The sequence below is a fragment of the Vidua chalybeata genome, chromosome 3 (genome assembly GCF_026979565.1).
Source record: "Vidua chalybeata isolate OUT-0048 chromosome 3, bVidCha1 merged haplotype, whole genome shotgun sequence".
Classification (NCBI taxonomy): domain Eukaryota; kingdom Metazoa; phylum Chordata; class Aves; order Passeriformes; family Viduidae; genus Vidua; species Vidua chalybeata.
Window position 1 is genome coordinate 88,057,745 of NC_071532.1, and position 15,412 is coordinate 88,073,156.

General features: G+C 38.2%; 1 protein-coding gene across 13 annotated transcripts in view; it reads left to right on the forward strand.

The window, feature by feature from the left end:
- KHDRBS2 (KH RNA binding domain containing, signal transduction associated 2) overlaps positions 1-15,412 on the forward strand; it is a 359,384-nt gene that overhangs the window by 208,545 nt on the left and 135,427 nt on the right. For all 13 annotated transcript variants that reach the window (XR_008429897.1, XR_008429895.1, XR_008429898.1 and 10 more), the window contains exon 6: positions 2,251-2,446. Coding sequence is in view for 4 of the 13 variants with exons in the window: in XM_053938158.1 (XP_053794133.1) it covers positions 2,251-2,446 (196 nt within the window). In the remaining 9 variants the exon portion in view is untranslated. The remainder of the gene's footprint in view (positions 1-2,250; positions 2,447-15,412) is intronic.

Here is a 15,412-nt window from a genome sequence, read left to right on the forward strand (position 1 = left end):
AAGGCAGTATGGTCAGTAGCATAAAATGTTTGGTCAAAATAATAGTGTAGTCAGAGAAGGCCTCATAGTCTAGGTGGAAGTTTATTTCCCAAATAATTACTAAATAATTACTTTTTATACATATTACAGCTATACTGTGTGTATATGCAAATATACCTATATATATAAACTTCATTATCTGTTATGTGTTGATGGGTTATCAGTTTTAAGTAAATTTGATTTGCATAATCTAAAAACACTGGGGTGTTAATGTGCCCAAGTATTTTTTCATATCTAAATAACATATATCTCTGCTTATTATTAATGCCAGTGTAAAATCTTAGAACATTCTCTCAGACTTGGTTTTCCCTGTGAACCCTTAAGAACTTCATTGCCTCAAGTATCTAAGTTACCTAGCTGCTTCCAGTCTTCTCTCCATAGAGGTCATTTCAAGATGAGTCCTAAAAAATGGACTCTTATTTTGGAGGAAATAGGATATAGGGGTACCTTATGTTATGCTGACAAAGGAGTTGTTCAGTAATTGAATGGGCAGATCTTTCCTATGACCTCTGAGGTTTTTTCCCTGAGGGTGTCTATTGTGTTTGCCGTCAGTTTTTCCTACATGAGCTTTTTAATTGGTAGCATGATGCACTTAGAGAGAATTCTTTGCAGTTGGCATTCATGATCATCTTCTACTCAAAGAGTATCTAGGTTCAGTCTTATATCCAGGATTTCTGAACAGCTTGACTTAATAATGTTGTTCAGAATGTCACTGCAACAAACTAGCAGCTTTTAAATTGGCTTCAAAGCTTAATGGGTGGAGTTCTGGCTCCTAATTCCTGAGAAATGCCCAAATGATTGAATCAGTTGCACAGATCCTATGATCTTGGATGCCTTCCCCGTTTTCCAGTCAAAAATCCCAGGAGAGTATTAAAAAAACCTGTTGAAGCAAGTCCAGAGGAGGGCCACAAAAATGGTCAGAAGTCTGGGGCACCTCTCCTTATGAAGTCAGGCTGAGAGCTGGGTTTTTCAGCCCGGAGAAGAGAAGGCCCCAGGGATACCCCATTGCAGCCATTCCATATATAAAGAGGGCTAATAAGAAAGAGAGAGACTTTTTGCCAGTCTTAAATGAAAAGAGGTTGGACACAGGGAAGAAACACTGGAAAAAGTTGTGGGTGCCCCATCAATGGAAGTATTCAAGGTCAGGTTGGACATATCTTTAACAGTCTGATCTAGTGAAAGATGTCCCTGCCCAAGACATGGGATTTTGACTAGAGGATCTCTGAAGGTCCCTTCAGAGGGGACACAAACCATTCACTGATTCTGCAAGTCTAAAATCAGATACTGAAACTTATAGTAAAGTCATGAACATCACAAGCTAATGCAGTGGGTTTGGTTGTCTCAGCAGGGAAAAAGCCAAAATTCCTACTGCTACAGGAGTTCCATTCACAACTGTGGATCTGGGTGTCATGCGGGGTTGTTATACCGGCATTCACAGTCTTCCAAAAAGACAGCACACCCAGGAGCATATTGCTCTGAAACAAAACTCACAGACTGCTACCCTGATTTATCCCCCTTCTATTTCATCATATGGTATAGATACAAGTATTTTTAAACAGTAACAGCTTCTCCTGACTTACTAATTTGTACAGCAAGGGAGATGTAGCATAAATAGCTCAGAGGATGCTAAACCTTTTTCCATGCTTGTCTATATGCTCTATTCTCTCTGTGCAGTGGGGGAAGGTAGAATCCCACACTACTAATCCTTTGTGCTGAACTAAATTAGACAGGAAGAAAAGTTATTCCTGTCTTTTTATATTCTTCCTCTACTTTGCCTTGCAAGTTTCTGCTGTCCTGCAATATCTTCTGCCAATCCATTTCTCTCACCCAACAAAATAAGCATGAAAATGAGAGTGATGACTGCACTTGCAAAATAGTTTGAGAAGAAGTTCCTCATTTTCTTCATCTTCTGGAACTGCTTTGGAGTAACTCTGCAACCCTGTGAATTACAATGATTCAGAATTTTATTAGTACAAGCAACAAGAGGATCAGGTGCAAAAGGCACTGGGTAGTTTAAGAATAATGCCTTTCCATAATATGAGCTCTGCCTGAGATGTTGCCTAAAAGTGCTTGACACTGTAGCTGCCAAAACCTCAGAGTTACATGATGCTTTAAATAGTAGTAAAAACGTGAGAGCCTTTAAAATGGGGCATGTCTTCCCTCGTTGTATACGTTGTACACAGAGTGATCATTGCTTTTTGCTCCCCGCAGGGGACGTGGGGGTGCCATTCCTCCCCCGCTGCCTGGACGAGGTGCCCAAGCACCCCGAGGAGCGCCGGTGACACGCGGCGCGCTCCCTGTGCCACCGGTGGCCAGGGGCGTCCCCACGCCTCGCGCCAGGGGCGCCCCGTCCGTGCCGGGTTACCGACCGCCCCCGCCGCCCGCACACGAGGCCTACGAGGACTATGTAAGTAAATCCTTCGTTGCCAGCGTGTGAGCCCAGCTCTGTCACGGACATCGCCTCCTTCCGAGATGGAATGGTCCAGGCAGAAAGCTCCTCTGTCTCTAACGCTTTTCCCCTGCAGGTGAACGACGGTCTGGGTGATGCAGTGTGTCTGCAAGCCTATGCTCGGCAATGTGGGTTGGTAGATTTGTTCACAGCTTAGTTTTGGATATGAGAGGTCATGCTGAATAGTTCTTGGGGTGTCACAAAGGAGCAATACAGATATTCTAAAATTTGTACTGTATACTTAAAATCAGTTTTTATTGTAATTAAGTTCCTAAGAATAACAGCTTATATCCTTTGTGAGAAAATGAGGAGATGGGGGGGAGTCATGCTGTTGTTCCAAATCCTTTTTATTACATATTTATATTCAACACTGTGTTACAGATACATAACAAATAGAAATTCAGGTAGTTTTCATGAAAGCTGATACAATGATTCATCTTTAGCCAGAAGCAGTACTAACTGACTGTCACCTTTTCTTATGAGGTGTTAAAAATAATTGTGTTGTACACATCAAAGCTTTCAAGTCATCCTCATTAATGTTTCCTCCTGGAACTATCACCATAACAACAGATATCCAAATAGAGAAGAAACTGCTATTAAATATGATGTCTGAATTTTTCCAGCTATGGCAAGTTCAAGAGTAAGATGAACATCCGATCTATTCCCTAATCCTACCACCAGGGAAAGATGCACTTTTACTCAATTTATAGTCTTCCTAGAACAGAAGAAAGGAAAACGAATCAGAAATTATTCTTTGTTGTTAAAGCTTCACTCAGCCATGTGTATCTGTAGTGCAGTGACTAGATCACAGCCAGCTCTAATCAGGGATGCACATTCTGTTAATTCTAAGAATCACAATTGAGCAACAGCAGGAAGGAAGGAGGGGGGGAAAAGTCACTCCTGTATTATTTACCTCAACACAGTTTCCATTAATGAATGAGCTAAAGGTCCTGCTAAGAAATGGAATTTCATAAGTATACACTTCCTTGACAGACAGTGTATTATTCTCTGTTAGCATCAAAATGTATGAAACCTTCCTTTCTGTGCAGATATGGAACCCTTGTAATGTGAGATTAGGATTATAATTGAAGTAATTTCTTTTTTCATTTACTGTACTAGTAAATGTCCTAGAGTATTAAGCATCTTCTAGGGAGCATTTCTTGCACTTTTTCTGGATGGTAAATATATGGAAAGCAAAATGAGAGAGAAATTGAGGCAGCTGGATTATCAAGGTTAGGAAGGCGTTCAGCTAGTTCCCCATATTTTTGAAATGCCCACACTCTCAGAAGCACAAAACATATACACAATTAAAATAGACAGTTTAATTTGTGATACATTAGTCCAATAAAAACAAACATATGTGTTTGTGGGTCTTTTTCCCCTTCTTAAATAGCAGTAAAAAAACATGTTGCCTTATAGGTCAAAATTCACATGTTTTGGAGATCTTCCATCTCCTGTGTCCTTTCAACACCTATATTCCACAGCTAGGAATATATGAGATTGCTATCATGAGTTTGCAATTAGAATTTCTTGTTATTTTATTGCAGTTTGTAAGTTCAATCTAAATCAATTTGGTACCTTATGGGCTGAGATAATAACTAGAACTCTGATGCTATGCTGATAGAAGGAAAAGTTCACTTTCACATATGTGCATATAATATTGAAAATGATGTTTTAGGGAAAATATTTTTATTTTTGCAGAAAGTAGTCAACACAGTTTTTCTTCCCAAATAAACCATATAATAAATCAGATATTTGCTTGGACACTAAAAGCAAGTGGATCTATTTGTGGACCTGCAGCAAATGTCATGTGTAATTGTTTTTCTTTCCCCCTTAATCCTACAGATTAAAAACTAATTTATAATGAATAATTTATCCAATTTACTTTTTTTTTCCTGCTTCTAAGCAACCCACAAGTGTATTTCCTTATGAGTTTATATTTTTCATTTTTGATTACAGTATTTCACGCCATTTTTCCCCTACTATTTGCAAGCACCATTGGTTTGATTAGTGGTACATATGAATGCACTGTCATTGATTGTGAGTATCCATCTTCTGTATTTTTGTTTGCTCTAATGAAATACAGTAGCTTGAATGCTGATCTGAAAGTGAATTCAAGAAATAGAATCAAATGGCTACAGCAGATTTCTTAAAAATGTTTAGACAGCATTTCTTGAAAAAAAATCTTTAGCCATTTGCTGAGCACTACTAATCAGAGGTTGTATTGACTGTTTGACCTTTAAACATCTAACTGTTCAAATCAGTTTGGATAAGCATTTAAAAGTTTGGATTATCCACTATATAAATATTTTGAGGTTTTCTGATGGCCTTTCTGAGAATCCATAAAAGCAGATGTCTGAAGGTTTCTCAAGAAAAGTAAAGTCCTGTCATTGTGGTGAATATATTCATGTGCAACATTTTGAATGTCAGGCCTATCCAGAGGGAAAAACGTTTGGAACAACTTTCAGAAAAGAGAGCTGTAACAGGAAGGAAGAGTGACTTGCCTCATGCCTTTCTTTACTTATCTTTGAAACTTGCTTTATATTGAGTGCAGCCTAGATAGTATCTTAGAGGAGCTTCTTACCCACAGGAAGAGGAGGTACTGACATTAGAAAATGCATGCAAAGGGAAAGTAGTTACTGTGTGAACTTTCTTCACTTTAAAAGCAGTTCATTGGGTGTGAATCTGGATGGAGAGTGTAAGTGGCAGCTGCTGTGCAGCTTCTGGGATTAAGAGGGGTGGTTCAGGGTTTGTGACCTGGCGTTGTGTTTTAACTGCAGCCAACGACTAAGCCACACGCAGGTGCTCACATCCCTGCCGAGGTCAGGGAGAGACAAAGTGTAAAAGTGAGAAAACTGTTGGGTTGAGACAGGATAGTTGTAGTGGGTTGGCACTTGCTGGATGCAAGGCACCCACAACAGCATCTCTGTCGCTCCCCTCTGCAACTGGACAGGGTAGAGAAAACACAATGAAAGGTTTATGAGTTGAGATAAAAACCAGGAGAGAAATCACTCACCAAAGTGAGTGATACTAACAAGGGCAAAACAAACTCAATTTGGGGATGTTAATTGAATTTATTACTAACAAAATCAGAGCATGATAATGAGAAGCAAAATAAGACCTAAAAAACACCTCCCCTCCAACGCCCCCATCTCCTTCCCAGCTCTGTGCCCTCCCCAGGCGCAGGGAGACAGGGAATGGGGGTTACAGTCAGTTCATCTCAGGTTGTTTCTGCTGCTGCTCAGAGAAGGGACTTCTACAACTGCTCCAGCATGGGATCCTCTCTCCACAGGTCTGCAGATTCCTGCCAGGAGCCTGCTCCAGCACAGGCCTCCCATGGGGTCTCCTTTCAGGCATCCACCTGCTCCAGTGCGGGGCTCCTCCATGGGCTGCAGGTGTCTCTGCATCCCTGAGGCCCTCCATGGCTGCAGGGGCACAGCTCCTCACCATGGGCTGCACCAGGGGCTGCAGGGGAATCTCAGCTCTGGCACCTGGAGCACCTCCTTCCCCTTGCCATTGACCTTGGAGCCTGCAGAGCTGTTCCTCCCACATGTTCTTCTCACCCCAGTCTTCTCTAGCCACAATTACATCTGAGCAATACCTTCTTTTTTTAATTTTTAAATATGTTGTCACGAAGGGGTTACTATCAACTCTGGTTGGCCCAGCCTTTTCCAGTGCTGGTTCTGTCCTGGAGCTGTCTATCATTGGCTCTGATGAACACGGGGAAGTCTTCTGGCATCTTTTCACAGAAGCCACCCCTGTAACCCCCTGCCCCACTACCAAAAGTTGGCCAGTCATTACACACAAACACAATAGAACAGTTACATGGGTAGACAGGGGGGTGGATTGAGAACTAGCTGAATGGCAGATCCCAAAGGGTTGTGATCAGTGGCACAGGGTCTAGTTGAAGGCCTGTCACTGGTGGTGTCTGCCAAGGTTCAGTATTGAGCTCAGTATTGTTTAAGGTATTCATCAGAGACTTGGATGAATGAGCAGAGGCCTCCTCTGCAAATTCACTAAGGACACAAAGCTGGGAGGAGTGGCTGACACCCCAGAGGGCTGTGCAGCCCTTCAGAGGGACCTTGACAGGCTGGAGAGATGGGCAGAGAAGAACTGAAACTCAGCAGAGACAAATGCAGGGTCCTGCACCTGAGGAAGAATAATGCCAGGCATCAGCACAGGCTGAGGGCTGACCTGCTGCAAAGCAGCTCTGTGTAGGACCTGAGGGTCCTCTAAAGGCTCAGGTCTTGTTGACAATTTGTGAAATGGGCAATAGTAATGACAGATTGAGATTCATGATTTATACAGAGTGAAGAGTACTTGAGCAGGTCTGCTACTATTGAGGCAATAAATAATAGAATCATAGAATAGTTTGAGTTGGAAGGCACCTTACAGATCATCTAGTTCCAAACCCCATGCCATGGGCAGGGTCACCTTTCTAGACCAGGTTGCTCAAATCCCATCCAACCTGGCCTTCAACGCTTGTAGGGCAACTTGACTGGGCAAAGGCAGTGTTCTGTGCAGTATATTTTGATCTGAGCATTCAGACTTTTCCACTCATGATTAAAGCTAAATATTGGAAGGGTGCTTAATCCAAATCTAAGCCAAAATTACTGTTGCTTTCTGATTCTGTTCTGGAGGGCATTTGACTGTGGATCTGTATTTTTTCCTTCTGAATTAGAAGCTAGTAATGAACTGTCCAGTGATATTTTTCTTTACATTTTTCAGAAGCTATGGTGAGCCTTGCTAAGAGGTCTGATGTGAGTTTTGAAGTGACTTATCACTTGTTCCCTTACACCAGATGGAAAGAATTACCAAAACGGAATACATTTGGGACTAAAATACACATTGCTTTTGTATTTTACCTCCACTTGCATTTTCACTCTTGGATAAAAAGGAGGATTTTTGCTCAGAAAGCCACTCATCATAATATGAATACTTAGATGAGCTTCTTGCTTTTACAAACAAGTATATAATTTGTTTGCAAGGAATAGGCTGGTCTGTCAAGACACTGTGAAGCTGGTACAGCTCCTAGGTCTAGGACTGCCAGATTAAAGAGCAATTTTAAATGCAAATATTCTCTCTCGCCTCTCAGTTCACTGATCAAACCAGCCAGACGCAGATTCTTGTTATCTTCTGAAATAAGTGGAGAGCAGTGCTTTTACAAAGTCACTGGAAAAGAACCACAATAAGATAGATTGTGCTTTTAATGTCATGTGGTTCTTCTTCTCATTTCAAATTATTTAGTATGAAAGCAAATGCCACGTTTAACTGTTTATTCAAAGATCAATGATTATTTACATTTTTCAATAGTTTTCAAACAAACTGAAACAGCTATGCTCGTGCTTATTCAGTGCCAACGTAGATAATGAAAAGACTAACAATAAGAGGCATTTTGTCACACTTAGGATTTTAAAAAGAATAATCAGCATTTACATGTGGCTGCAATCCACAAAATTGTGGTTGTGGAGGCTTTGCTTAATAATTTAAATAGGAATTCTTTGTGCTTTTAATTCCATTCTGTCTGCCATTCCTGGATGTAGATGGAAACTGTATATAAAGACCTAAACTTCCTATTCATGGCATGTTTTCTCCTGTACCACTGCTATAATAAATATGTTAAAGTGAGCAATTTATACTTTTGAAGCCCATTCCTATAATCACAGTAGGACATTGTCAATGAGAGCGAGGCCTGGACAACTAGGAAGACTTTTAAGGTTGTTCCAAACCTTAAAATAGTGAAATATAAAAATAGGTAACAGGGATTACTTGCTTTTTCTTTTTGTTTTCTAAGCTGGTATTTCCAAGGTTTAAGCTGTAGCGCTTATCTATTTCTATGCCTTTTCTGGGTGAAGAAAAAAAATCAATGAAGAATGTACTGAGACTAAAGATCATTTGAATAAAGCTGGAATTATAGACATGGGAATCTGCATGGCTGAACAACATATTGATTAGATATGATTGATTAGCTATTTATGCCCAAGGCACTTAGAAAAAGAGCTAAGCTCTATTCAGCTTGTATCTGCTGTGACTTGAAAAGTCAAATTTTCTCCTTAGTACAACAGCGATAAACAGGATAATATTTATATTATCTGAAGGACCCTACTGAGGTTTAGAAGGATGCTGTGAGATGAAGGTATAGTGGATTTATTCAGATTTTGGATAATATTGTCCATGAAAAGCATAAATATATTTATGGTGGAAAAATCCAGCATCATAAATACGGAGTTAAAGTAATGGCAAGTTTTTAATGCTTTTCTAAGAGCAGAATCCACAGCTAGCACTAAATCTTCAGTGTCTGGGAACATGCAGGTCTAGAGTTTTTTTGCTTACCTGTGCAAACTTTGTATCTTATTTGTAGATAAGTTTGTATCTTATTTGTAGAGAGGTCTTAGACTGGGTAAATAAGGTTTGCCTCATGAGTCCAAAAGAATTGTCCTGAGAGCAGTGCAGTACTAAAGTGAATACTGCTTTCAGACTCATCACTGCTGTGAATTTCTCACATATCAATAATGTGGTCTAAATCAGACTTTATTATTTTCTTGATTTGAATTTATTTGTTTTGATTTGATTGTCTTAATCATAGTTGTTCAACAGACTTCACTAATAAAATACATAAAACTCTTACATCTATTTATTAATGTTGCAGAAATATTTTTTTGTGGAGGATAAGTTCTTCTGTCATCTTCTTCATGCTGTCCTTACTTGGCAGAAATCATTCTGTCCTTGACATTAGTTACCAAGTTTTCAGATGAGAATTATTTTCTAAGCTAGACAGAATATAAAAGAAAATGCTGATGCAGCTGTACATGTTTTAGTATTATAAGTGATGTTATTACAAGTACAATATAATAAATATTTATATTTGTTATATAGAGATCTCAGTGAAGGGCATCTCTCAATTGATGATCCAGCCTGCATATATGGTCCTTAAATATTCATAGTGTATGCAGTTGTATTCATAAGATCCTGCATAAAAAATACATACAGTGTTATTCACAGAGCCAAATTTGTCTGCATCATGCAGTGCACTGTTTGATCATTGAACAATGTGGTTGTTCAGGAGCCTGTTACCAAAAATACATATCTGCTGTCACTTGGCTCAGTCACAACTTGTCACTTGGTTATTTATTTGCTGGAGAACAGTCTAGATTGGTACAAAATATCTCTACAGCCATTTGCAGGCTAAACAATATCAGTTGACTGTATCTCCACCCATGTTACCCTTTTCCAATAGACTGCAAAGCAAAAAATAGGTTTTGGGGTTTTTTTAAACAAACCTATACAAACTTAAAGAATTGCTCTGCAAGACTTGGGACGAGTCTAAATTAATTAGAATTACTGAGAGTTCAGTTACTATGTTAATTCAGCTCCGTTAGAATGAAGCCTTGGGTTTTTTTCTTTCTCAAAGTTACTTAACCAGATGTAGTCCACTGAGGTACTAAAAAGCTGAACAATTTTGGACTTCAAGGTTCATCAGTTTCCAGGGAGACAGACACATCTGCACTCAGTAAGTGCAGAGACTTTAGCTGTGTCAGGCAACTGCAGAAGCTTTGAGCTCTGTTTTTGGGATAGGCTCTGGAGAGTAAGACACCATGGCACTTAACATTAGCACACCAACATTGCCTCCAGCATGCCTGTTGTACTTGTGCTTTTCAGTCTAGCCTTTGGTGAACTCAGATTAGTGACTTTTTATTAAATTAGATATACAGAGTGCCCTTTATATCAATAGACTCCTTGTACAGATGACAGAGAACTTCTAGTTTATATATTATTTATGAAGAATTTGCATTGTAGCTAAAATTTGAGCTTGATTAATGTAGTAAAATGCACAGTTTAGGAACTGTTTCTTGTTAATTGAAAACTTACATGCGTTGTTCCAAAATAGTATTTGAATTTTACTGGAATTTTAGGGCCATGTATGTAAAAACCACTTCCTGTGGCGAGAGCTTTCATCAGAGTTCATCTGTTATTCTGTTTGATAAATTTGTGATATTGTCATCTTGCAGAAAATCCTTTGCATGAAACTGTAGAGATACATATTTAGCAACTGCACTTAAAATAAAATACAAATATTACAGACCACAATTCAGTTTCATTCACTGGCTAATGGGTCTTTTAGCCAGTTGCCTACATCCATACACTTACTCAGTGTATGCTTACTCAGGAAAATGGAAGAATAGGAAATGTATCTGATAAAATTAAAGGCCCAAGCAGAAGCCTTGTATACCTGTATCTTTTTTTCCCTTATTGTGTTCGTTGCATTTGCAGCTCTGAATTTGAGTTATACATAGGAATAAAAAGGTTTATGCTGGATGAATTAGCTCATGGATTGGCACAGAAGCACCTCCCCAGCAATATGTCTGCTCTTTCTGGGTATGGAAGGAAGGCTCAAGTATGTATGTGGGCTTTTATTTTCATAGATCTAGAAATGTATGTATATACCCTGAGTGGATATTGTTATAGACAAAGCTGACTAAAGCTGTGCCTGGAACTCAGGATATCTGCTGATAACCCTGCAGCTTCTTCCCCAGTAGCATCATGTGAGTGTCCTGTTACCTGCTGCTTCTGGAAGGAGGTGGTCTGACTCTCCAAATCTCTTAGTATTTCCAGTAAATCTTTGTGTCAGTATAAGATATGAAGATATGTGCTTACACTCTGATACATACATATATATATGCATGTGTGTGTGTATGTGTATATGTGTATATATATGTATGTATGTATATGTTATCTGTAGCTACATCACAGAAAAATATGGTCCATTTAGTCCAGCCCATCTGTTTATAACAACTTGATGCTGCACAGAGTTCCTCTGCAGCAAGCAACATGCGTGAGGAACTGTGTAAGGAATCAGTCTGAAGGATCAGCGACATAAAAATTGAAGCATTAATTTTCTTTCCTTATAATACAATTTGGGGAAAGAAATGTAAATATAGGAAGGAAAAAAAATACTAGCAAGTGTCCTAAAGGAGTAAGTTAAAAGAGTAGTTTTACTTGTGCAATCAGATGGACTGGATGAAGGACATTCTTCCTTTTGTTTAGCAATGATGGTATTAAAGTGACTGGAATATTTGTAGGAATACCTCTGTCATATAGGTAGAACAATATAGTTCTCAAATATGCTTATTTTTAAAACAATTTAATCAATTATATTTTATCAAAGGTACAGACTTAGTGTATACCTCTTAAAACTGCAGTAAAAACATTGTGAAAATTGATTTTGTTATGAAACACAGTACCTTGAATTTGACCCTACAGGATTCTTAGAGAGTGCAGCAATCACTAGAAGAGGGAGATGCAGTATAAAAGCTCCAGGACAATAAAGTAAAAGACTAGAGATGAAAAATGTTCTTTCTCCATACAGACCTGGTTTTTCATTATGAAATTGTGGTTGCCTGCATTTTAATAGCTTTTACAATCACTATAAGTGCTGTTACTCATAGATACCTACTGTTGTTTTGTAGCTTTTGTTATGGTGTAAAAATCTGTGGAGTGCCACATCTGAAATCATGGAGTGCAGTGGGGCTTTATTCAGTGAAATTATATAAATAAATGCTTCTTATATAGCAGGATCATAAGAACACAGGGAGCCAAGCATGACCCTGTACTACTTTGTGCAATAACATCAAACCACATCTGAATATTTCTTAAAATCAGTACATCTGTGCAAGTATATAACATTATGTATAAGTTCCTGAAAAGGTGCTTGAGTTGTAGGTTTGGTGTTCATACTATCCTTCAACTCTTTCTGGGCCAGTTAGTGAGGTTCTGTAATGAAGATAATAATAAACCATTAGATAATATACTAACATGAATTCTTTTGATCACTCAGTGTCTGTCAGATGCAAATTATCTGAGTCTAAATGGGGATACAGGAGCCTAAAGGTTAGAAACTCCATATTGTGTTATCTTTTATTTGGATTTTCCAGTCCCTTGTAATTGTCTCTAACTGTTCAGCCTTGCAGCTTCTGGCATCCAATTTTTTAGAAAGCTGAAGTGAAAAGAAAAAAAAAAATCAAACAACCAAATACACCAAAAGTGAGTCTTAATTGGGGCAAATATATAAAATAATGTACTATACTGAAGTATTTTAATATTATTTTCATATTTTAGGGGTTTTTTACTACATATTAGAATCACACAACTTTTCCCAGTTCCTTTTCTCAGTTCCTTTCTTTTTCTACCCAGAAAACCTCAAAAACTCACATCATGTACAATACTTACTAATCTTTCTGAGGACTGAACTGTATACAAGCAGGTATACATTTGAACAGTGCATATTTGGGTACTGTAAAAATAAATTGTCCAAGTCTGATGCTTCACCATTTTACTCAAGGTTGATCTCTGTTATTTCAGGTAGCCCATGAACTTGTCTTTATTAGGAATTTGCATTTGTATACCAATCCTCGCACATGCTGCAGCAGGAAGTTTTCTGAAAAAATAATGTATTTAAAAGAAAATACATTAGAATTCAAATGGTATTTCTTTCTATTTTAGCAACCAGTTGCCATCAGTCATTTTACTTTTTGGACAAGCACTGTTTGCACAATTTAACTGACATGCAGAATTAAGATGCATGCTTCTTTCTTTTGAAACAAATCTTATTTTAAGAATAGATAATTCCCTTTGTATTACCTGTTTGAAAAAAAAATCAGAATTAGTCTTGGTTTGCTTTGCTTTTCTTGACAAAATTGTTCATATATGTGAAAACAGGTTATTTTAGTTTTATTTAGCTATAAATTACAATGAAAGAATAAGTGTTTATAAATGAAAATTAGTTTTGGAAATTGGGATTTGCAAGTATTTTGACACAACTGCGCCATTTAATAGATGATATGCAAATAAAGAGAAAAATATTATAAACAAATGCAGCTAAATCAAGTTTATGTAAATCAGGCTGTAAGGGAGATGCAGTAGGTATCTGTGTTTCATTGCTAGTTAAATTTTACCAAATTTAAGTGTGGACACTGCAGCTCAGAGAATGATAAAAATAAAAATAAGAAAAAAACAGAGAATCACTGAAATGCAGTTGTTGAGCCTGAGTGCATCTATCAAATAAATTAGAAGCAGCAAAACTTTGGTCATTTTTCACTTTCCTTGAACAGCCATCTTGCTTTCTTGCAAGGCCACCTTTCATGCAAAAACCCTAAAAAAATAAATCCAAAAAGCCATTCGGAGCTTTTCTAATTTATTTCTCTTGGGGTGCCTATTACATGTTGCCATTTTTGTAAAAGCAACAAACGTGGCTTGTGTGTGCTAAACATAGCAAAAGCAGGAGAAAAAAAGGTAATTTTCATAGAGTTTTATTCATTTCACCCGGGTTCCAGTTGTTATTTTCTAAAGGGTAAAAGATCTCCCATGCAAGTGATATGTCTTGTATTTGCATAGTCTTATTGTGTATAGTTGTGATGTATATTTACAAGTGAGGTTGCTACATTTGTAGCTGTAGCCAGGAACTGTATGGCTGAATCAATGCTTAACATCACAGAATCATTAAGGTTGGAAAAGATGACATCCACAATCATCAAATGCAGTCTTTGACCAAACACCACCTGGTTGGTCAATGAAATCGTAGCACTGAGTGCCATGATCAGCTGTTTCTTGAACACTCTCAGGGACACTGACTTGGCCACTTCCCTGAGCAGCCCGCTGCAATGCTTGACAACCCTGTCATTATGTGAACTGGTTTTGTTTCCATGAACAGGGCAGTATCAAGGTGAGTGACCATGTTTTCCTTGGGCAGAATACTTTGCAGTCCAGGGGAATCCACTTGAGTTGGGAGCATCAGGAATGAAGTAAAGGAAAATCTCTGCAAGTCAGTGTCTCACATCTTGGATGAATGAAATCCTGGATTAAAAAAAAAAAAAAAAAAAGTTAAGGGACTGCCTTTATTCTAGTCTTCTAGATTCTTTTCAAAAGATTCAAACTCTTGCAGAATGCCTGCAGAAATAATGTGCATACTCTCCACTACAGCAGGCTCAGTTCTGGGAGCAGGACTTCAGGACTTGCCTTCCTGCAAGCCAAACAAGGGCACCTAAGTGGAGAGGATCAAGGGTCATTCAATGTTCTGTTGTCATCCTTTCCAAGAGAACAGCTAAAGGATACTAAACAGTACAGCACTGTGGGTACCATTCTTGATTCTCTAAGCTTTCCTGTATATCTTTCAAGAAAGTGTATTCATCTTGGATGTCAGCAATTCCTGTATGTTTCCTTTGTTTATCCAGGATCCAAAAATTTGATCCTGGTCCAAAATTTGATCCTGGATCCAAAAAAGATCCTAAATTACACAAAATTTGCAAACAAAGTAGGCTTCTAAGTCCTTAAATTACTCCTGAACAGAGGATTTAAATACTAAATAACTTAGATTATTTTTATATGCTATCATTTTGTAGAAAACTTACAGGGGAGGGGGAAAAATTATTTTAGCTTTTTTAAAAAAAATCCTACTTCCCTGTTTTGACAAAGTCTATGACCTTTCTAAGAGGAAGGTAGACTACACTGTAGCAAAGAGGCAATACTGTTTTGATAGTCCTTGGCTGAATGGGGATGTTGAGATAAAATTCAGTTTTGAAAGAAAGGCCCTGCTTTTTTAAAGGCCCTACTTTCTTAGCTCAGGACCTCAGTAGTTGTGTACAGAGTACATAGACATTTGTTGTTTGTATTGGAGGAAGGGAACTGGTACAAAGAACATTTTCCACTCTGTTTGGAAAATGCCATCTCATCCATCCTTGATGAGAATATTTGAGGATAAACAAACAGGTCACTGAATAAAGTCTGAGAAACTGTTTAACATTCTATAGAGCAGAAATAATTAATGAAAGCTGAAAGCTCTTAAAATAAACTTCCCAGCTTAAGTAACATGAGGCATTTCCCTCCTTATTTGGGGGATAATCTCATTGAACAATTTCCTTTTGAGCTTTG